At 43.0% G+C, this 24,990-nt stretch overlaps 1 protein-coding gene across 1 annotated transcript in view; it reads right to left on the bottom strand.

Annotated features, from left to right (window-relative positions):
- Positions 1-1,944: 1,944 nt before the first annotated feature.
- Positions 1,945-24,990, bottom strand: part of sdk2b (sidekick cell adhesion molecule 2b) — a 939,592-nt gene continuing 916,546 nt past the window's right edge. Inside the window, exon 45 of the mRNA XM_078225548.1 lies at positions 1,945-4,754. Within this exon, the coding sequence (XP_078081674.1) occupies positions 4,374-4,754 (381 nt within the window). The 3' untranslated portion in view covers positions 1,945-4,373. The remainder of the gene's footprint in view (positions 4,755-24,990) is intronic.

Here is a 24,990-nt window from a genome sequence, read left to right on the forward strand (position 1 = left end):
GCAGCCTAAACTCAGTAGACCTCTCCCATGCTATTGCGGGACTCCATGGCTGATCGCAAGCCCACTGGGCTGGAACAATTGATCCCCGCACCCCCCCAACCGATCGTAATTGCAGAGTGACAGCTGTGTCCCCCCCCTGCCCACTGGTCACAACTGCATATTGTGTAGCAGTCCCCCCTTCCCTCCCCCAACTGATCGCTTTGCAGAGTGTGCAGTGGTTTCCTCCCCGGTTGGCCTGCCCCCAGTTTGGCCTCACTCCAATAGGCCCAACCCACTGAGACCCCACCCCCTTGGCACTGCCTGGTGCCCAGTGGGCAGTGCCAGGGTGCCCGGTTGGCAGTGCCAAAGTGTCTGGTGGGCAGGGCCAGGGTGCCAGGCTGTCACTGCCCAAGGGGCACCCCACCTTGCCCCCAACCTCCCGGTGGGGGGAGGCCTCAGTCATCTCCGGGTCTACTGCCAAGACCATCACGTGTAGTCCCCATTGGTGGAAATTACATTAATATGAAATTTAAATAATTTATTCAGCCTTGCACCAGAAATGGACGCGAGGCTGATTGCACCAGATATCTGGTGCAGCTAAGATCGCAATAGGTGAGAAATCAGGCGCAAACCTGATTTCTTGGTCCTCTCACGATCTTACCGGCTTGCCCTACCCATCGGCTGGTGGGGCGCAATAGTAAGATCGCTCCCATGGAGTCTTATTCTTTCAGATTTTAATTACTGTTTAAAATGAAAAAGAACTTATCTACTTTTTCTTTCTTTCTCTTGTCATTCCCTAAACCCATATTTCTTTCCCTCACTTTGTTTTGCTTTCCAGACATGATTTTACATCGGATTAAACATTCTAATAATATACTTCCTTGTTTTGGCGCTGTATGGCTCATTCTTCTAAGGATTCTTCAATGTGATTGGTTGAAGAGACACACAGCCACACATGTCCTTTAGAGAGCATTGTGTTGAAAATGACTTTGAGCAACTAAATTGCTACTCAAAAGCCCACAACTAGCCTGTCAACATCTGTATTGGTTAAGAATTTGAGTTGGTGATTTGCTGCTGACCACAAAATCTAGGCCATTGCTTGGTTAAGGGCTCATCTCACTGTCTCCTGTTCAACCTAACTCAGTCTACCTAGCATGGAACATCTTCCTATCCTCAGGCTCTCTTCTACAATTCTATTTTTTTAAAAAACAAACTTGGCTTCACCTAATTTCAATCTCTTAATTTATCTTTCTCTATTATTATTTTCAGTCTTTGTGTATTCTTGAACTGTAGATCTGGTCCCTATCTACGTTTTTCTATAAAAAACACAACTATAATTGCAAATCATTTTTGTGATCATTATGAAATAAAAATGCTAACAAATATATGCATCTGTGTATGGCTATATGTATGTTAACCTAAATATGCATTTCTGTGCCCAAATACTTTGTTGCTTCCTCGCAAAGTCATGACAATTGTAACATCATGATTACTTTTTAAAAATTCTGACAAATAAACTATAATTCTCCAGCATCTTGAAAGGATTAACTCTGAAGTTAAAAGCTGCTATGTTATTTTACCCAGATTACACAGCTTCCCTTTAACTCTATGTTCTAAATTCTTGGTTACTACCAGGAACATCTGTCTCATCAATTATTCAGAAATATATTATTGCATTGACTCCATTAAACCTCAATTATTTTAGAAATGGTATTCTGTTTTCATCTAGATAGAGTTGTTGCTTCAGTCTGAAATATCCACTGCCATTAACTGACTAATTACATTCTGCAGACTTCTGTAACATTTCCAGCTTTGGTGTTGCCTTTACTGATAAGAGATATGTTTTCCTGATACAGGTTCACATCTGAATTAGACATTTAATTTGGGGATTGATGATGATCACACATAATAGAAAGGTGGTCCCCAAAGTAAGTTTCATAATTTATATTTATTTCATTATCCAGTATTGCAAACAGGAACAGAAAATACTTTATATGCTGCACTGATATAATCTGCCATCTCCTTGTATAGTGTAAACTCTATCCCTATGTTATTTGTTTACAGAACCAAAATCAGCAGAACTTAGAAAAGATCCCCTTGGGTCAGGACCACATCAAGATGTTTTCTGTAGGATATATTAGAACCATTATTTCATTTTCCTGTATTTTCTTTTAATAATAACCATCAATATTTGATACAAATGACTATACTCTGACCTGAAGGCCATAATCCACCCTCAAGTCACAAAATACCATTCAAGAGAACACTGTTGGTATTTAAAGATATTAAATATTCCTCTGACATTACAATCAACTTCATTCTAAATTTGGAAGTGAATGGTCGTCTATATGGCATCCAACTTTCTTATCTGATAAAAGGCATACTAAGCTATCTAGCCAATATGGTCAGACTAAAATCACTGCTGTGCTGAATCATGTTTTTACAACTGCCTGTGAAATGGATAAAATGAGAAAGTAAAACTGATTTTTAAAAAAAGAGAAATGGAAGGTCACAATGACATCTGGCCACAATATATTAGTTCTTGAAAGTTCATAGTATGATCTGTAGAAATTAAACTTGTTTTTCCCAAAGGTTCAACTGTTTTCCTTGTCGCATGAATTTGCTTTCAATTGAAATTTGCTAAGAGCTTCTGTGAAAAGCAGAATGGCGATTACCAGTGGCTACCTCTGTTATGAAAAAGTTTGCTCAAGGTAAAGTCGCCATAGTCCCAGATGACTGTAGGCTGTGACTGGTGGTAATTTAACCTGAGAGTCACGACGCCTCCGGCAAGGGGCAAGGTTGAGAAGGCGGGGCCATCATTCTTAACCTCAGCTCGTATAGGAATTGAACCCACGCTGTTGGCATTACTCTATATCACTAACCAGCTGTCCAGCCAACTAGGGCTTTGACAAAGGGTCGTGTGGACTCGAAACATCAGCTCTTTTCTCTCCTTACAGATGCTGCCAGGCCTGCTGAGATTTTCCAGCATTTTCTCTTTAGGTCCAGCCAACTATAGCTGTTTGCTACAGGCACAAGAGTAATCCCACATACTAATCCTATCTTGTTGCTCATTGCTAGACCAATGTCCCCATTTTACTGAACGTTGTTCTTCATAGCAATGACAATGGCCCCATATTATGCTACTCTGCTGTTCTTCACATCTAGGACAATAATACTGCATGACAGTACTATGTCATTCTTTGCATCTGCAGCAACTTCTCCATGCAAAGGAAATCAAGTTGAATGGAGAAACCATTATATAAGACTCTGCCCAAAGAAGTGGCATTGGCATGAGGCTGATTAGTGAACTTGACAAATCTTTTGCCTAAATTATTCTTGAATTTACTAACACAGTAAGAGATTTGTCAGTCATGAATTAATGTGCATTTGACACTATTTTTGCAACCATTGTATGCTCAAATTTAGGGACTGAAGAAATGGGAAATAAAATGTCCACTAGCTAAGGCCAAATGTTCTTGATTCATGCCATTAGAATAGCAAAATCTTTGCATCGGAAACAGGTATACTGTGTAAGAAAATCTATTGACAGTCTTCACCTATTAACTTCTACTGATGCGATATCTCATTGCCATTTCTCCTGCTTTAAACTCAAAAATGGATAACTTGCCTTACTTTTGAGAGAAAGCTGGAATTTTGTAAGGATCTAATGAGAAAAAAAATTATATCGCAATGACTGTGACTTTACAAAGACATGGCCAATAATGTCTTATGATTCATGCAAACAGTTGTTGTCTTTGTGAATGACAACTCACAAGTTAACAGACAAAGAAAAGGCAGACTTTTTCAAAGCTTCAGGTATGAATCTGAAGATTTGTCCAAAGAAAATATAACAAAAATGTAAAACCTATCAACATTATAGTATTTGATAACAGGTAAATTATACAATCTTATTGAGGAGTCACATTGTAGCAGTCATGCAGCAGTAATAAAGTGAAAACTAGTCAATAAAAATAGTTGCAAATAGCCAGGATAGCAACTAAATTAAACCTGTTGCTTTTATACATAATAGGCACGTTGAAATTAACAACAGCCACCAGACTTTTTGACTTGACCAATTGGCTACTATGGTATCAGGTTATATTTTTCTCCCAATGTGTATAGACATACATGAGATTCATACATTTCTCAGCTGATCAGAATGTAAACCCATTGGGGTAGCATGACTAGTTCTAAGTTGCAACTGTCTGCCCCTCCATTTCTTTTGTAGTTGCTAGAGACCTCTTTCTCCTCAGACCATGACAGGATGTTTTTTTTTCTTTCAATTGTGTTTTTTCCGTGAATAAAATCTGTGCAAGTTTGCAAGCAGCAGATCACTGATTGTCTTCCACACAATAACGCTTCAGAACTAAGAAAGAAACACCTTTTAGCATTGTTTAAACAAAAGAAGAAAATCCTGCTAGTGGGGTTCTGGATCCTGGAGCAAGGCTGCTAGCGGGCCGATACACGGTGCCCGACTGGCTGTTGTTATTGGAGGGATGTTGGGGTGTGGGTGTAAGACTCCGCTTAGCTCGGTAGAGGCTGCCTTGCTGTGTGGCCTGAGGAACATGGATGCTGCTGGTTGAATTAGTGGAAGGTTGGTGGTTATGACCTGGATCACCTGATTCACTCTCTGTGTAACTGTAGGCCTGAATTCTTGAGATGCCTTTCTGCTGCCGTCTCCATGAGTTGTAATATGTAGGATCACTTATGTAGTGATTAACAAAAGAATGTGTCTTCGGTCTGTTTTGATCGACTTCACAGTCGCTATCACTTCCCTGTTGAAGAAAAAGAATTGTCAAAAGTTTAATGATTACAGTTTTTAATGTGCCTGTGAAAAAGAATATTTGTGACAGATGCACAGTTCAATTTTCAAAACTTTTGTTGTTTCTTGTCAGAAGCTGCTGCAATTATGTCTGTCGGAGAAAAGAGATTAATAAGACATTTAAAAAATTTAATAATTATCAATAACGGATGGCAATAATAAATTTATTGACAAGCATTTTCCTTTATATAAAGATTAGAGCAGTAAGACTGTGCATTAGTAGTGAGAGACCTTGCCCACCATAAGCACATATATATTGGAAACCCGTAGACGAATTGCATGCATTTTTTTTGATGTTGACCTAGATTAGCTCCTGCAAGCAATGTCTTCATTTTAATAGTCACATCCTCATTTTCAAATCCCTTCATGGTCTCAGGCCTCCTTATATGTAAGTTCTTCAAAGCTATTGAGTTCGATGCAATCAACCATAATTAATTTCCTAATTCATACTTCTTCTAAAAAGTATTTTATTGCAACAACTTCGACCTCACTGAGAATTTTTCTGAAGAACATGCAACAGACTAGGTTTCAACAAAAGCTGATTTTCCTTCTTTTCAAATTAGACTTGGCATCTGTGTTTCATAAACCTTGTACTGTAGCTTAAGTCCTCTGAAAATTAGCTCCAGCCTTGCATGCAACTGAAACATTCAGCAGCACACATCATGCATGCATACTGTTAGGATACCAGATCAGAAACCTAAGGTATATTATGAAGCAGACTAGGCTGCAATGATTTTCTATTTTTGCATCAGTGTGAGGATAAGATGTTTCATTCTAGGTGCGATTCTACTGATACAGTGGGAAGCTTTTATCAAAGCAAACTTTATTTAACAATACAGTTTAATTATAACAAATTAATTAGCTTAACTTTTAGTAATTGAACAATACTTAAACATGACAAGATACAATTCTTAACTGCTAACCTACCGCTATGAGTTCCAATTCAGCAAAATTTAATTCATAGACTTGGACCAACTCTCACCATTTTTACAGATGCACCATAGAAAGCATTATTTCTGGTTGTATCACAGCTTGCTCTACCCAAGACCGCAAGAAACTACAAAGGGTCGTGAACGAAGTCCAGACCATCACTCAAATCAACCTCCCGTCCATTGACTCTGCCTACACTTCTCACTGCCTTGGAAAAACAGTCAGCATAATTAAGGACCCCAAGCAGCCCAAACATACCCTCTTCCACCTTAAGTTACAAAAGTCTGAGGACATGTACCAACTGACTCAAGAACAGCTTCTTCTTTGCTGCCATCAGACTTTTGAATGGACCTACCTTGCATTAAGTTGATCTTTCTTTGCACCCTAGCTATGACTGTACTGCTACATTCTGCACTCTCTCCTTTCCTTCTCTATGAATGGTATGCTTTGTCTGTATAGTGCGCAAGAAACAATACTTTTCACTGTATACCAATACACGTGACAATAATAAATCAAATCAAATCGAAACCTGTCTTTAAAGTTAGTTAGCAAAACACAGGCATATTTGCTTATCTTAAGTTAACAGAACACCTCTGGAAAGAGAGAGGGGAAAACCTGTTTCTTCTGGCAACCCAGGCAGCAACTGCTTGTATTTTAAAATGAAACTGAAACACTTTCTTTCATGCAAGTTTAGATCCTCCCATTAAGCACATGACTCTGACCCTATGGGTGGGGGGGTGACATGTCAGGGGTCATGAGGGGGAGGCATGTCAGCGGTCATGAAGGGGAACTCATTGGGAGGGCCCCAATGCCCGCGATCCATATCGGGGAGGGGGTGGGAAATCATGCCACTGATGAGAGGTGGATCCCGAAGGGGCCTCTCAGTGAACTGTGAGATTGGGCTGCCCATCCAAAACAGCGCCCGACTGCTCTGCCACAGGGCTCACCCTTGTGTTTAGGCTCCACCCCTCCTAGAACTGCATGCTACTTGCCACTCTCCCAAAAAACGACCAAGTGTGGGACGATTGCGGTCCGAATCACGCCAGTCTGTATGACGTAGATCACACTGGCTTCCTTGTCGTTATGACAATTAGGGCGTGATCTTACTGGCTCACCATGCCAGTCAATCAGCCACAAGCTGGTAAGATTGTGTGCAGAGTAAAAATTCGGGTTCACACCTGTTTTCATGCTGCGTGCAGAGTTACTGGCACTGTTTTGTCAGCGTAAAGCTGATTTCCATATCAATGACATGCTAAACATGTCATTAACACATCCCGCATGGCATCTTCCAGTCTCACCACAACTTACCTCCTCTCCAGTCAGACCTCACAGCATTGAGAATCACAGCTGGTCTCTGTGTGATGGCCTCACTGGGTGATTGGAGGTTTGTCAGGGGCATGGCTGGGCAGTGCCCACCAGGATCCTGGCATTGCCCACTAGGCACCATAGCTGTGCCGGGGCAGTGCCAAGGGGGTAGGGCCTGAGTGGGGGTGGGGCTATGACAGAGAGGCCAGGGGGGAGCTCAGCAGGTGAGTGGCAAGGGGAGGAGCTCTGCAGGGGAGGGGGGCTCTGTAGATGGGAGGTTACCGATGGGGGGGCGGGGGGGAGTTTCGGCAAGGCAGGGTGATCAGGAGGAGTATGCAAGGGGGTTGATCAGCAGGAACTTATGCAAGGGGGGAAACTGCCTAAGGGGGTCATCAGCGGATGGAGGTAATTGGTAGATGGGGGGTGACTGCCTAAGGGTGTTGGGGGGGGTTCTCACCAGTTTTGGGAGCCGAAGCTCGCCAGGGAAGCTGTCTTCAGATTGCTCAGGGCACCATTGCGCAGGTGCCCCAATCCCCCAGTGAACTGGGAGATCTCCCGCCACCCCTTGGTGGGCCGTGGAGGGGGTCATGATGGGGGACTCATTGGGAGCTTGTGACCCGTGTTCCCATGGGGGGGTGGTTACACTGCCACCCATGATGCTGTGGGGAGGGCGATGTCTGTGGGGGGTTGTGGGAAGTCTCCCAATGCACTGAAAGACTGGCACCCTGAGCCGTGTAAAGCTGGCTTCACTGGCGAGCTAAGGCTCCATGACCCCCTCCCCCAAACTGTTGAGAATTGCACCTCTATGCAAAAAATTGATAGTTTCATAAAGATTGTATTTTCAAACTCGCCCAAAAAACAGGTCTGAAACTCACCCGTTTTCATGCTCATTCAGCACTTAGAATTTTTTTTGTCAGATCGAAACCCTCACTAATTTTTTGGGAAAATTGTGGCAGTGAAATAAATATGTTTCTTAAGGGCACAGTATCATCACAGTATTCACACACTGTCACACTCATGCATGTTTTTCAATGGGTTCATTCCTTCCTGGACATTCCGATTACTCATTTGTGCCTCTTCTCGGCCTAAACAATGTGAATATTTTAGATTTATAAACAGAAAATAAATTTACAGGAGAACTGTTTTTTTCAATTTTGGTGCTGTTTTCATTTAACTTTTATGACGCTGGGTAGAAACTACTGTTGGGGATATTACTTTTGCAAATTAATAATGCTTTCACACTTCAAGGGTATCACTCTTGCCTTTATGTCAGGCCTGATTTCAAGCTACAATGCAGGATATGACCTCACAATCTAAGCTGACACTTCACTACAGTATGAGAGATTGCTGCATTGTTTGGTCTCCATCTAATGGAGACATTAAATTAAGGCTCTTTGTGCTTGTTCAGATGGATCCATCATATAATTCAAAGAGAAACAGATTACTTCTTCTGGTGATCTGGTATTCATCTCTCAACCAACACCACCAAAGCTGAGTAACTGGTCATTTATCTCAATGCTCTGTATGGGACATTGTTGTGCATAACCTGTCTGCCACGTCTGCTTACCTACCAATATTGATTATGCATCAAAAGTAATTTGTTGGCTACTTTGCATTCAGAATATGTGAAAGGCACTAAAGAAAATCAAGTAATTTCCTCCCTTTATTGATTTTGTTATTTTAGTGGAGGCATCAACCTATTTATTCTAATGAAGGCATTAATATTGCTTATTTTAAGGGGCATGTCATTAATGTGGCCGGCATGGCCATTTCCAACATCCTGGACAAATCCTCCCTCGCAGCAAGACCTCTCGCCGACAAGAATCACTCATGGTCCCCACTAACGGGGATCAGGAATGTTGGGCCGAATGGCTTCCTTCAGCACTGTAGGGATTCTATGATTCTAAACCTCTTGTGAACACTAGCAGAAGCATTTTATACAATATATGAATAATGTGTGATGTGGTACAGCAGTTAAGCAGGACAGTCAAAAAGCAGCATATGTCTTGCCTTCGGCCAAGCAGCTGTTTTTGTTGAACAAGAACAGTAGAAATCTGACCTGATTGTACAAAACATTAACTTTTTCCTGTTACAATACCACTGAATTTGCTTCTTTGAGAACTAAATGAAATCATTATTTTCCTTTCTGATTACCCTCATATCCTTGGTGTATCTTTCAATGCACTCTTCTTTCCAGCCAAAAGGGGCTCAGTTATCCAGTAGTACAACAGGGTCTCTGACTTTCTACAAGATAGCTTCAGATTCTACTCCCAGGGACAGGAAAACTGATAAAATAAACACGACTGTTTTCCACTGCTCCAGGGCAACTCCTTCCAATTGGTAACATAATGGTAATGGCACCTTGTGTGGCTTAGTCTAAACTAAGCCACACAACTTAGCTCTCTTAACTGCATGGAATTACCAAAAAAAAATCAAAGTAGGACCATCTTATTGGCAAAGTATGTGTGAATTGTAGTTCAACGGATTTTTATTATTTCCTTGTAGATCTGCTACAAATGATGGGCATAAATTTATACATAATCTTATCCATCCTTAGCACATCATTGGCATATTTCCGCAGATGGATGTTCACAAAAATCAGGTTGGTAATTATTCTTCTTTCATTGTGTAGGTAACAGCAGGCATAAACTTGCAATCCATCACTTTACAGCACACTGTCCAATGAGCCAACCTTGATTGGAGCCTTTTCTACCTCTTCCAAAAGCTGGACATGCAGATTATGGGCTGTTCATAGGTTGTGAGACTCCTCTAGTACTTAAAGTTGTTATTCACCATTTGTAATTTCTGACATTCAAGGGCTGACTTTAATTTCCATGGAAAGAAAACCATTTAGCCCGAGACAGTGAGTCCTGGGACAATTTAAATTCCAGGCCTTGTGTGCACGGACCTTCTCAGTCTGCCATCAGGAAGTGCTCTGCAGTAAGTGTCGGCTGCTTGCTAGCCTGCAGTGGTACTCTACAGCATCAGGGAGCCAATCAATTATCTCCAGCATTTTTGTAAGTGATTGGAATGGGGTGTTAGGAGGCCACTGCTGCTGGGGAAGGCAAAGTAAGCCTGCGACAAGCAAGTCCCAAAGTTTCCACCTGCATGCTTACCTTCAGTGACTGGTGCACAAGGATGCTGCACATTCCCCTCTCCCAATTTACAGCCATTCAGGTAGTAATCTGCCTCCTTGTTTTTGCTTCCAAAGTGAATAACCTCACATTTATCCAAATTATACTGCATCTGCCATTGATTTGCCCACTCATCCAACCTGTCGAGATCATTCTGAGGGATCTCTGCATCCACATCACAGTTCATACTCCAACCCAACTTGGTATCATCTGCAAACTTTGAGATGTTACATTTTGTTCCCTCATCCAAATCATTAATTTATATTGTGAATAGCTGGGGTCCCAGCACCGGTCCCTGTGGCACCCCACTAATTACTGCCTGCCAATTTGAAAAGCACCCATTAATTCCTACTCTTTGGTTCCTCTCTGCCAACCAGTTTTCTATCCATCTCAATACATTTACCCCAATCCCATGCGCTTTAATCTTGCACGATAATCTCTTGTGCGGGACTTTGTCAAACAATCCCTACAGTGCAGAAGGAGGCCATTCGGCCCATCGAGTCTGCATCGACCATAATCCCATCCAGGCCCTATTCCCGCAACCCCACATATTTACCCTAGCTAATCCCTCTGACACTAGCGTCAACTTAGCATAACCAATCCACCTAACCCGCACATCTTTGGACTGTGGGAGGAAACCGGAGCACCTGGAGGAAACCCAGGCAGACATGGGGAGAATGTGCAAACTCCACACAGACAGTGACCTGAGGCCGGAATCGAACCCGGGTCCCTGGTGCTGTGAGGCAGCAGTGCTAACCACTGTGCCACCGTGCCGCTTTCTGAAAGTCCAAATATACCTCATCTATTGGTTCCCCCTTGTCAACTCTACTAGTTACATCTTCAAAGAATTCCAACAGATTTGTCAAGCATGATTTCCCCTTCATAAATCCATGCTGACTCTTGTCTGATCCTACCACTGCTTTCTAAATGCTCAGCTATAAAGTCCTTAATAATGGATTTGAGAATTTTCCTCCCTACCGACGTTAAGCTTACTGGTTTATAATTCCCCATTTTCTCTCTACCTCCCTTTTTGAATATTGGAGTGACATTTGCTACCCTCCAATCTGCGGGGACTGTTCCAGAGTCTATAGAATCCTGGAAGATGACATTCACTTTTCAGTTCCAGTTTCCAAAGTTCAAAAACTCTTTCCTTTTCCCTTTCCTCAGCTTTTAATTGCAATTCAAACTATTTCATTTCTTTTTCAAACTTTTTTTTTCTCTTTGTTCCACTGTGATTGTCAGTCTCTGTCTTTCTTTTGCTTCTAATTTAAGCTGTTCCATTTGTAACTGAATTTTAGCCAATTCCAATGCTTCTGACTTTGTTTTTGTCAATTTTAAATATTCAGCTATCACTGTAATTATCTTCGCCTTCCTCCCTCTTCAGGTAAAGTCAACTGCAGCTTGTTTGTCTATTCCAAAAGCTTTGTTTTGTAAGTCGCTCCAGGTGACTTCTTACGCATCCAGGAAAACTTTAGCCACTGAAAGAGTCATTATTCCACAAGGCACTCCCTACTTAAACTAACCGAATGCAACAGCTGAAAAGAAAACATCAATACTCAACACGCACTGTCTTTGAATTCAATAATCCTAAACCAAACAAGAAATTATAGTTTTTAATCCTGCAACATCACTCAATTTGTGTTAGAGCAGAAACCCCAAAGTATGTTATGAACCCCGACTGGACCCCAACAGTTTTTGCTATTTTGGTATTAGCGTGGGGATAAGATGTTTTACTCCAGGTTTGATTCGATTGACACACTAGGAAGTTTTTGTCAGACAAACTTTATTTAACAATACAGTGTAAATATAGCGAATGAGTTCGCTTAACTTTTACCAATTGAAATATTTAAACATGACAAGATATAATTCTTAAATGCTAACCTATCTCTTCTAGTTCTAATTCAAGCAATATTCCTCATATAGACTTCAACGCTTCTTCAAAATCAGTTAGTGACGCACAATCTTATGTGTTTGTACTTGTTAACAGTCCTCGAGCCTCTGGAGAGAGAGAGAGACAGAGAGACACCTGTCTTCTGACAGCCCCAAACAGTAGCCTCCAGCGAAAGAGAGAGAGAGAGTCAGAATGACACCTCTTGCCTCTTTTAGGACCAGGCAGAAATTGACTGTTTTAAAATCAAAGAGAACTGTGTGTTTTCCCTGCAAACTTAGCTCCATCTATTCACATGACTCTGCTTCTATCAATCAACCTAATCAAAGCCCTACTCTGAAACCCCAGGGGAAAAACCAAAACAAACAAAAATGCATTAACTCAGATTAAAACAAACACATCCCTGGCTAAAATCAATCATTAGCCTGCATTCTCAGCATGTGAGCTACCTGGTGCAGACAAATCGGCACCATGTAAAACAGAGCTGAATTTTAAATATACCCCTTGCGAGAAACATGATAAAAATACATTTCTTAAAGGCACAGTATCATCACAGTCGGTCATGACATATAAGCATTTGGAACATCCACACTGAAACATTCAAGTCGTATTATAATGATGAATTTGGGTTGATGTTAAACTTTTAGGGTTGGAAGCTAAAATAGGCAACACAGAAACTCTTCACAATTTCCTAACTGAGAAAATGTTAGCTGATTCGCACAGTTTTTACTCGTTAATTTTCTACCTTACAAAGTTTGCTTGTTTCATTCACAATAGCTTTATTATAACTTTCACTCACCATAGCTTTATTATGACTTTGATATCTTTGTCCCTGAGAGAAAAGTATATGTTGAAACATGGCCGATTGTAGAAAGATGGATTGTCACTTACATTTGTATTCTTTAAACTTCTGAATTTTGAAGTTGTACTAGCCCCATGCTTAAGGGGTGGTGACACTCTGTTTATATTTAACCCATTGTCTCACACTAATGGAGATAGATGCCTATGGTCATTTCTGGACTATGGCTAATTACTCACTTACTGACATTTCCTTATTGTGAAAACCAGCTCAAAACAAGGTTCTGCTATTGTTTAACATATCCAGGCCATTGTTATGACTGTAGGCTTTTACTGTAATACAATATCTACTAGATAGCGTGCTGCAGTGAAACCTACAGAATAAAAAAGTTTCACTTATTTGAAGAATGGTCAAACAGGAAATCATGCAAATCCTGCTGCTGTTCCAACTCTGCTCCCAATTTTATCTTTCCAATGACTCCTGCTATTGTTCCAATTTTATCCCAAAATCAGGCACTGATCAAATTGCAGTCAGAGCATTGTCCCATCAAACCACAAAGCTTAAACTGGTGACAGCATATCAAACTGCAAAGAAAAAAACCTAATAATTCAGCGATTATCAAGAAAACCAATACATTTCTTGGAAAATGTATTATGTTTGACCAAATACCTTATGGTTGCTGGTGAACTATGCAACAACCATTTAAATGTATACAGCCACAGATGAGACTGACATTCTTTTCATTTTAAACAATGGAAACACTCACTAACATCATGTGAATCTTAATGTAACTTATTAAATAACTCAATTCAAAAGATAGTAGACAAAGCCAATTTAAACTATGTGCAGACACATGAGATGTGAACCAAATTGAATGCACATTTTTATCAGTCACAGTGTCCAGGTCTCTCAGCCAGTGTGTGCACTTTACACTCAAACTAAACTACAATTCCTTTGCTCCCTCCAATGATAGGAGTGTCACATTGTTGTTCTATGTTGTCATGAGTTCTTACTGTAGTCTTAGGGTAGAACACATAACTGGTATATTCACAAAACCACAGCTATAAAGTGCCTGTAATGTAGCAAAATATCCCAAGTTCCTTCATAGAATCATAGAGGTATGCAACACAGAAAAGCACTCAGAAACATTCTGCACTCTCTTCTTTCCTTCTCCATTTACGATATGCCCTGTCTGTATAGCGCACAAGAAACAATACTTTTCACTGTATACTAATGCATGCGACAAAATAAATCAAATCAAATCTGTCCTTTTTAGGCCCACGCTTGCCTATACTGAAATTGATTTTCATTCAGTTAATCTATTACATCTCTTTCTAATATTATGCATCCATCTACACTGTTCACAATGCCACTTTGTGTTTTCAGCATACTTGGATATATGACCGACTATCCCATCACCTAAACCATTAATAATTATAGTTGAGATGCCAACACAGATTCCTGTAGAATGCCAATGGTCACATTCTGCTAATTAGAATATCTGCCCTTTATCCCTCTGTCTTTGCAACTCGGCCAATATCTAATTAACAATTATAGTCAATGATTTCTACTCAATTCCATTAGCCTCAACTTGAGCTAACAAGGTCTTATGAGGGACTTTATCAAAATCCTGCTGAAAGTCCAAATAAGCAATATGGGGGGCACGGTGGCACAGTGGTTAGCACTGCTGCCTCACAGCACTAGAGACCCGGATTTGATTCCCAGTTTGGGTCACTGTCTGTGCAAAGTCTGCATGTTCTCCCTGTGTCTCCAAAAGATATACTGATTAGGTGCATTGGCCATACTAAATTCTCCCTCAGTGTACCCGAACAGGCGCCGGAGTGTGGTGACTAGGGGCTTTTTACAGTAACTTCATTGCAGTGTTAATATCAGCCTATTTGTGACACTAATAAATAAAATAAGTATCCGTGGACATTCCACTGTCCACGACTACTTCAAAACATAGACTTGGTGTAATCAGGCATGACCTACCCTTTACAATTCCATGCAGACTCTCTCTGATCAGCTGAAAATGTTCACAGCTTTCAGTCACTCTATCCTTAATTATGGACTTCAATAATTCTATAGACGTTAGGTTAATCTCACCATTCTTAAATTGCAGAGTGATGTGCAATTTTCTAATTTAAAGATCTTCCATCAAGAGAATTTGCTTCCTTGAAAACTCTGGGATGAAAACCATGTTAACCATGAAAACCTAAATTTTTACACCCTTTAGTGCCATTATTTTCTCTATTGCTGTTAAGTTGTTTGTGTTTCTTTTGATGGGTCCACATCCCAATTCAATTTACTTTAAAATCTTTTGGCATTACATATATGGTATGTTACCTCTCCTACACATGCATCTTCTGTCTATTCTACAGTGTAAAACAAGTAAACAAAAAACACTTCCATCAATTAAGAGTTGCTTTGCAGTTCTGTCGAAATTCAACACAAAAACTAAATGTTCCCCATTTGTTGACTTTTTGGGTATGTTGCCAATGGCTTCAGAGAAGGATTGCATTACCACAAGAACCTAGTCCAACACAATGCAGAACTATCACCTTACACAAACTTTCGACCGAAATAAGATCTATCTGCATTCTCCAGAGACTTTTACTGGACCTTATGTTTGACATAAAATAGCTAAGTCCTTTGGGAGTGAATTACTGAAGCTCTTGTAGTTGTTTTTGCTCTTAAACAAAACTGCAGTTGTACAACTACATTTCCTGCTAAATTACACAGGTTACAACATGTCAACGCCCACTCTTTAGATTTAATGAATAATTTACATTTAATTGTTTTCTAAATATTCATAGACAAATGTTAGCCAACTACTTTCACAATAACATTGGACAATGTAAGTTTGACTGAATTGGTAGGAATCTTGGGCAGGATTCTTGCATGATATGGGGGTGGAAACAGATGGGCAGGTGAGTAATTTTGCACTGCCAGCCAGTATACGCATTTATTAATGCTGTTTTGATAGTCAACAAGTTTGCTCACAGAAACTGGCAAATACCCGATTTGGATCAATGTCCAATTAAGCTTGTTAATGAGTTTAAGGGCCAGGAAAGGCATGTGACCCAAGCTAAATCTGGACAGTTCAAGTAGAAGGAGGTGGCATGACAGTAAGGAGCCAGTCATGAGGTGGACTTACAAAAGGGTGCACAGCTGAGAGGGACATCATTTGAGCAGATTTAGCAGAGCAAATGATCCTTGTGCACTTGGACAATTGAGGGGATCAACATCCAGGGAATGTGGGATCATAAGATCGGGGTACAGTAAGCATTGTGAATGAAGTTCCCTGCAAGCAAGGCAACAACACATGGGACTGAGGTACTAGGTGGTAGGGACATTTGGCAATAAGGAAGCACTCAGATCTCACAGTACTACTCTCCATACCCTGTCACTAGCTGTTAAAATCACTGTGATTTTGATCTTTTTTGCCTGTGGCTCATACCAAGGATCAGCAGCGGTTCTTGGTGGCAACTCTCAAGTGGCTAACACCATTGCATCTTTCAGATCACAGATGGTCTATTTGCGAGAGCAGGTATGGGGTATGCGGTGTATGTGGGGTGCATAGGCCTTTAAGGGAGCAAGTTATGTGACTCTTGGGGGCCTAAATCTGGCCGGGGACTGCCCTGGAGCATAGGTGTTGGAGTGTGAAGCCGCAGGGTCCTGTCTCCATGGTGAGTGCAGGCAGGCTTCGGGCCTAGGTTTTCGGAGGCAGAAGAAATCCTGCTGGCGGCAAAAATGAAGGAGCCAGTTAAACTGACCAGACACCGTCAACATTGATAAGGTCCTGTCTCCACTGTGGGTGCAGGCAGACTTTGGGCCTAAGTTTTCAGGGGACGGGAGAAACACTAGCAGAAAAAGTAAAGGAAATGCTGGGCGAATTCAGCTCAATGGACTCATTCAGCAAGGAAGCCAAGCCGTGAGGCCTATATTGAATGATTTAATATATCTGTGAAAGCAAATCGGGTGGCGGACAATCTTGTCATGCCGGTTTTTTGAGCACGATTGGGAGCAAAACGTTCGGCATTCTGAGGAGTTTAATGCAGCTGGAGAAACCAGCTGAAAGATCTTTCTAGGGCTGTATGATGTACTGGAGTGCTATTTCACACCAAAACCACTTATGAGCACAGAGCATTTCCGTTTTTACAAGGGGGATCAGTTGAGGGGTGAAACCATCACCCAATACTCAATTCCTTTACTTTAAGATTAGCGGAGCATCGTGAACTCGGGACCTTCTTTCAGGACATTCTGCGTGACAGGCTTGTGTATGGCCTCCAGCAGGAAGCAATTCAGTGAGGACTACTGGCAGAACTGCAACTGGATTTCAAAAAAGCTCTGGAAATTGCAATCTCAATGGAATGTGCCACCAATGAGGCAGCACAGTTGGGATCTAGCACAAGGGTGCACAAGTTGGCAGAGGCTCCAAAGAGGCAGTTACAGCCCGAAGAATGCTGCCGTTGTGGCCGGATGGTTCACAAGGAGTCCAGTTGCTGGACAAGGGGTGGTGGGGGGCAGGGGGGTGGTGGATCTCAGTGCTGGAACTGTAGAAAAGTGGGCCACATTATCTGGAACTGCAGAGTGCCAGTGCCCCAGGAGAAGGGGAAGTCAAAGCACGCAATGTCGAAATGGAACAAGAACTGGCAAGTGTTGATGAGGATGAGGAATCCATGGGGTCTGCTGATGAAGCAGAGCAGTCTGAGAAGATGCTGTTTAAACTTAACATTTTGATTGTGTGGAGTGGGGCAGACCATTTCTGGGCAATGCCCAAAGTGGATCGGGAACTGGTGAAAATGGAGGCAGCAGTGTTGCTGATCCCAGAATTAATGTGTCGGGAAAAGTTGAGTCTAGTGGACCAGTGCGCTGAATTACCTTTGTATGTAGTAAAAGGTGACTACCCTGCTTTTTTTGGACAATCCTGGCTGAAACAGTTGAAAATGAACTGGGAGGTAGTGAACAGATTAATGTTCACGTCTAAGTGACATTTTGGAGAAATACAAGAGTGTGTTCAGTGGAACCCTTGGTGAGATGAAGGGAGTGAAAGTGAGTCTGCGGCTGAAGCCAGATGCATGCCTATAAAGCATAAAGGCACATCCCGTGCCGTATGGAAGGTTTGGGGGTATTGGAGCCCATGACTACAAGTGAGTGGGTCACGCCGATTCTTCCCGTCATGAAGACTGATGTCTCAGTGAGACAATGCGGGGATTTTAAAATCACAGTGAACCTTGTGCTATGTGCAGACCAGTATCCAATGCCCCTTATCAAAGACCTGTTTAGTGGCCTTGCTGGCAGTCAGAAATTTACCAAAATGGATCTCTCCCAGGCCTATTTACAGGTGGCGGTGGCCAAAGATTCACAGCTGTCCTTGACCATCATGACCCAAAAAGGGTTGTTCTGATACAAGTTGCTGCCTTTTGGGATCACGTCGGCTCCAGCCTTATTTCAAAGAACCATGGATCAGATATTGAGTGGTATCCCGAGGGTCCAATGTTACCTATGTGACATCCTGGTAACAGGGTCTAAGGATGAGGAACACATGCAGAACTTGGAAGAGACATTGAAGAGACTGCAGGAACATGGGTTATAGGTTAAAAGGGAAAAGTGAGAGTTTTTTAAGGACATTGTCAAATATTTAGGGCATGTTATCAATGGGGAAGGATTAGATAAGGTGCCAAAGAAGTTGGAGGCCAGAATGAAGGTGCCAAGACCTGGAAATGTCTTGGGGTCCCTTTTGGGACTCATAAATTATGACAGATTTGTGCCAGATTTGGTCACAGTACTGAAATCACTGCATTGGTATTAATGAGGGGACAGGTTTGGAAGTGGGCACCGATGTGTGAGAAGGCTTATCAGGCAGCAAAGAAGAAGGCATTAAAGGACTCTGAGATCAGAATTTATTTTAATCTGATGCTACTTCTGCCGCTGGCTTGTGAAGTCTCGCTGTATGGTATGGGAGCTGTTCTATCCCATGTGATGGCAAATAGGGAAGACAGGCCCATTGCTTTTGCATCTATGTTGCTCTCCAAAGCAGAAGAGGAATACACGCAAGTAGTGAAGGAGGCATCATTTTTGATTTTACCAGATTTCACCATTAACTATATGACATGCAGTTAATTTTACCGACAAATGATTTTGGGACTTCACACAGGGATTCCATCGATGTTTGCAGCTCAGTCACAGTGGTGGGAGTTGATATTATCTATGTACTCATATGAGATTCGCTACCGCCAGTTGGACCAACATGCAAATGCTGTTGTTTTAACCAGTCTGCCGCCACCGAGTAATGAAGAGGCCCTAGACAAGATTATCCAAATCATGTACTTTTCAAAAGATGACAAGATACCAATTATCGCTACGTCGGTAAGAACGTCACAGAAAAGAATCCCATAATTCAGTAGTAGACCTCATCCACAAGGGAAGGACAAGCCAGCAGAAGAATCCAGAACAGAAGTCATATCGAAGCTGTCAGTGGAAATTGTCATTGCAGGAAGAGTGATTGATGTGAGGTACGCGGGTTGTCATCCCCCCTCCCTTTGAGAGAAAAAAGTTCTGGAATAGCTTCATGAATTCCATGATGCCACACTCAGTCAAATGCGGTCTTGATGTCCAATACAGCCACTTTCACTGCATTTCTTGAGTTCAGCTCTTTCGTCCATGTTTGGGGAGGGGTGCATTGGAGCTGGTGATTTTATCTGCCTTCATCTTGGAGCCTGTTATGTCTTGCAGACCTTGCCATAGTCGGCGGGGGTCTGTGTGGCTAGCTTGGGACTCTAGCTGCCTTTGGCATCTTTGATGGATCTCCGTAGGTCATATCTGGCTTCCTTGTATAGGTTAGGGTCGCCTGACTTGAACGCCTCAGACCTGGACTTCAGCAGGCAGTGGATATCCCTGTTCATCCATGGTTTCCGGTTGGGAAACACACAGATTTGCTTCTTTGGCACACAGTCTTCTACACACTTACTAATGAAGTCAGTAAGGGGTTTGTGGATTAAGAAACATTTATCAAAACAGGTACAATTTCTGGCAGAATCGGCAACTGAGCCAAAGTGGAAACTCGACCATCTTGTTTTTAATTGTACTTTATTATAACTGAGAAATGCAATGTTGCCCACGTACACCCAGTTAAATATCTGCTTTTAATAATGTTCAGGCTGAAAGAAAATCACATATGGTATCAGCATGCTGTATGTGCTTTGCTTATTGTTGGCACAGGATTGGAATGTAGCAGAAATATAAATTGCATGGTTAACTGTTTGAGTCAGTGTTTGAACAGTATTAGCAGCACAAAATTTAAAGGTGCCATTAAATATACACAAAGTCGATTAACAATGGGCAAAATCTTACCATATTTTTTCAAAGTGTGAGGCTCAGACTGAAAACCAGTGCACAGCTCTCCAGCTGCACAGTCCAGTTTTCACTCCAGATCTTGAGCCTCTCTGAGTAAAATAAAATGAGTAGCTGGGTTTACACCATCACTCTGGCAGAGTGGGGCCTGATACAGAGATCGGGGTGCCATCTTTACAGGCTGCCCTGATCAGCATCGTGGTGGAAATTCCTCCCCCCTCCCCTACGCTCCACTCCACCACGGAGGTATCGGGAGCTTCCCCCTGCTCCCCCCCCCCCCCCCCCCCCCAACCCCCGCCTCCCCATCATGGGATCCCCCCGGCACAAACATTGTTGGCTCTCACCCCCCCCCTCCCATTACTGTGGAAGTATCTTCGGCATTCCAACCCCCTCCCCACTCTCTACTCCCCATGTGCCTGCAGGTTCCCCCCTCACTGTCTGCTCTGCCCCACTACCACACATCATTGGTAACCACCTCCTATGGGGCTCCTATGACGTCCTGCCCTGTCACTTACCCTGGTACTACCCCTTGGTACAGGTTGGCAGTGCCACTTTTTCCCCCAGGGACTATACTTTATGCCCTCAGGGGGCTCTCCCTGATTGAGTCTCACCTTTCAAAACCTGTTGCAAAACTTGCCAACATGATGCCACGTCAGTGAGGCTTGAATATTCAGTGAGCAGGGATCATGAGGCAGAGATATGACTGATTATATGGAGATGCAGTGTTAAGTTTTCACATGTACACCCAGCTCTATCTCACGACCACTTCTCTCAACTGCTTCACTATTGCTAAATTATCAGTCTGTTTATCTGATTTCCAGTGCTGAGTGAGTAGAAATGTCCTCTCATTAAATATTGGAAAGAGTGAAGCCATTGTTTTTGGACCCTGCTCCAAATTCCATTCCCTAGCTACCAGAAAGAATTCTCCCATTTTGAGATGAAATACCGTGGTGGGGCTGGAGCGTGGAATGTGTCCCACTGTGGAAGCTGGTGGGAAAACACAGCATATCCTCCGGCCCTAATCTCATTAATTATGCACCATATTCAGTGGTGGGGCAGACCTAGATGTATGTCGTCCGCCATCGTGTTTGGCTGCCATAGTGAAAAGGTGTCCAGCAACACTGACCCACAATTGAAGAAAGAAGGTTCGACTGCCTGAAAACGAAGATAGATCTCTGGGAGCACTTGAGCCCAGAAAATGAACCCTCCTGAGAATGAAAATGGATCTCCAGGAACATTCTGAAGCTGGAAGATGGACCCCCTCCGAGAAAATGAATCTGTAAGGTCCACTTGCAGATGCAACCACAACCCACTGCTTGGTATTCCAGGATTATGGGTGGCCTCCAAACTGAACTCCGGAGGCAACCTCAGACATTGTTCAGGTGAGTCCTGATATCTACATATCATTTTGTTCCTGATACCTGCACATCTTTTGTTCTTGATATCTACACATCATTTTGTTCCAACATGTTTCATGTTGACATGTTTTCCGGCTGGCACTGCAGAGAATCTGGCTGCGGAGGTCAGGCCTTCATCTGCATCCCATTAATAGGATGCAAATGAGATTCATGCCAGCCTCTGGCAGGTTTTCTGACCCACCATGGCAGGCTAGAGCAGAAGATTCCGCTATAAATTCACACCAGCGTGAAACCAATTTCTGGGCCTCCTGCCATATTCTCTCCCCATGTGCGTCATTGAACCCATTGCTTGGAAAAAGTCTGCCTACTGACACCGTCCCTCTCCCTATCAACAGTCTGACATTAAGCCCAGCTGATTGTAACCTTTGTGTCATATATTTGACCCTGAGATGAGCTTTCGACCTCATATTCAAACCATGACTAAGAGTGCCTATTCCCACCTCTTCAATATCGCCCAATTGCCCTCTTCTCAGCTCATTTGCTGCTGAAACCCTCATATCTTTTTAAACTCGAGACTCAACAATTCCAATGTACTCCTATTTGGTCTCACACAGCCTACCCTCTGTAAACTTGAAGTGATTCAAACTTCATATCTTAACTCATGTATTAACTCCTGTTAAATCCTGTTTCCCTATCACCTCTTTGTCCTCTAACCTACATTGGCTCCCAGCCAAGCAACATGTTGATTTAAAATCTTCATCCTGTTGTCAAATCTTTCCATGGCTCCACCCCTCTCTATCTCTGTAATCTCCTCCGGCCACTCAATTTATCATGATCTGCGCTTATCTCATTCAGACCTCTTGAGCACCCCAATTTTTATCGCTCCACCATTGATGGCTGCGCATTCAGTTCCCTAGGCCCTAAGCTCTGGAATACCTTCCCTACACCTCTCTGCCTCTCTACTTCACTTTCTTCCTTTAAGCCACTGCTTAAAACCTCCTACCTCTTTACCAGGCTTATGGTCATTTGACCTAATATTTCTTTATGAAGCATTGTGATACTTTGTTTTTATAATACTCTTAAGTTTGGAATGTTTTATTATCTTTAAGGCTTTCTGTAGGTAACATGAATAGGAAAGTACAATGTAAAGAAAGCAATCTCTTCGAAGGATCAGAGAAGATTGGCTGCAGTCCATATGCTGTAGGTGTACCCACAATGTATAGAAAACATTGGTCTCTTTCCATTGACCCTCCACAATGGGAGAATGGCAGTCGAGCACTGCTTTCCTTGAACCTGTGCAAAATTGCAAAATAACCTTGTCCAACACCTCTTTTATTTGCTTTTACTTGTAAAGTAATCTGTTGTTTTAATGTTTTATTCAAAGAATATTGTTCACCGTTTTAGACAGTTCAGAAATCAATTAAATGTCCTAAGCAGACAGGAGGTTTCTAAATATGCACTACTCAAAAATGCCAAGAACATTTAGATCTTTTATTTATTTGGTTGTTTTCCCCTTGCCTAGCCCTGAGCTGACATTGTCTGCATGCATACCGCTCAGATTAAGATAACCAGTAGCTTTCTGATGTGAAATAATGGTGTAAGCATTCCAGATCTTCAAAACAAAAACCAAAGCTTCTGATTAACCATCAGCAAATCAGAAATGAAAGGCCAGTTCCCAAGTATTTAACCTTGACCGAAGGTCATTTGCACATTTGCATGTAAACCTGCTGCAGGGTACAGTGCAGGATTACAGAATTATTTTGGCCCTTGGTTCCACCTATTACTTTACCAAACTGCAAAAAGCATTGGCATAATCCCCAAAAACAGAAAATATCATTATACTTGCAACTTGAGGAGCATTTTTTAAAATATTGATATTTGAATAAAAAATGAATATCTTCAGACACAAAGGTAACTGCTTAGATATTTAAATTTTAGATCAATGCTTTTAATGGCTGTAACTGGATGGAAATCAGGGGCAGAATTTTCTCAAAACAATCTAAGGGAGCAATCTTATAATCTTGTCTCACCTGTTGTTTGGCAAGGCACGGTGGTAAGATTGCGTGAGAGGTGAACAATAAAGTTCACCTCCATTTTCTCACCTCACACAATCTTACCGGCCTGGTTTTGCTGGTGAAATTGGCTTTGCACCCAGAAAGGGTGTCCTGGACGCTCTCGTCTGGGCTCACTTCAACCTACCCCCTCGCCAGCCGAGCTTCACTGGCGAGAATCACAGCTGGTCTTCACCAGTGGAGACCAGTTGGAGGCCATTGAAGCCCCCAGGTGATTGGAGACATGGCTGGACAGTGCTCATTGGGCAATGCCAGTCTTGCAGTGCCCACCGGGCACCCTGGCACTGTCCATTGGGCAGTGACAAGGGGTTGGGGCCTGAGTGGGGTGGGGCTATGATGGGGGGGAAGGCGAGGGGAGAGCTCTGCAGGAGGGGGCAGGGAGGGAGCTCTGCAAGAGGGGACCTCTGCAAGGGATGATGGTCGGTGGGGGTACTCTGCACATGTGGGGCTGATTGTCAGGACGGAGCACTGCAGGGGTGCTGATCAGCATCAGGGATCTCTGCAGACAGGGAGTGATCAATAGAAGGGGGGAGCTCTACAGATGAGGGTGGGAAGGGACTGGCACAGGTAGTGTGGTGGAAGGGGTGATGTCCGTGGGAGGGCAGGAGATCTCCAAGCAATGACATTCCAAGTGCTCTGCAGCCAGCTTCACTGGTGAGCTTAGGCTCCACCCCATACCTACACCCCCCACCCCCTCACACCCCCCTCTGCGATTGACATCCGGGCTTTTATTTTATGTAGAATGCCATGACATTACGACTCACAACTTGCTGAAAATACCAGCGCTACTCTCTCCTGTTTCCTCGCTCATTTGGCACATGTAAGATTGCGTCCTAAGTGTCATGATAATGAGAATAATGGAGCGATCCATGCCAGTCTCCCAGGCATACTCTGCACTGCGATCGTCCCACATTCACTCAGTTATTTGGAGAGTTTCGCGCTGGTACTCGATGGGGACTGGCGGGGCAAAACATGGTGACGAGCTCAGCTTCAGAGTGCTCTGGCGCCGTTTCTCAAGGGCACCCCGATCTCGCAGTGCACTGGGAGAACCCCCCCCCCCCGCCACAGACATTGGGACCTTCCCTCCCTGACACAGGTCACTGGTATTGGTGCATCAGCGCCCTCCCAACGGGTTCCCCTGCCTGACCCCCAACCCCATGACCTCCAACATGCCCCTCATCATGACTGCTGACATGATCCACCCCTGCATGACCCCCCCTCTGCATAACTGCTCACGCCACAGCCCCCGTGCATTGCCCCCCATCTCCCACTCAGGCCCCACCCCCTTGGCACTGCCCCGGCACCTTGCCAGGGTGGCCTACTAGCACTGCCAAGGTGCCTGCTAGC

This window comes from Mustelus asterias, chromosome 12 (assembly GCF_964213995.1).
Source record: "Mustelus asterias chromosome 12, sMusAst1.hap1.1, whole genome shotgun sequence".
Taxonomy (NCBI): domain Eukaryota; kingdom Metazoa; phylum Chordata; class Chondrichthyes; order Carcharhiniformes; family Triakidae; genus Mustelus; species Mustelus asterias.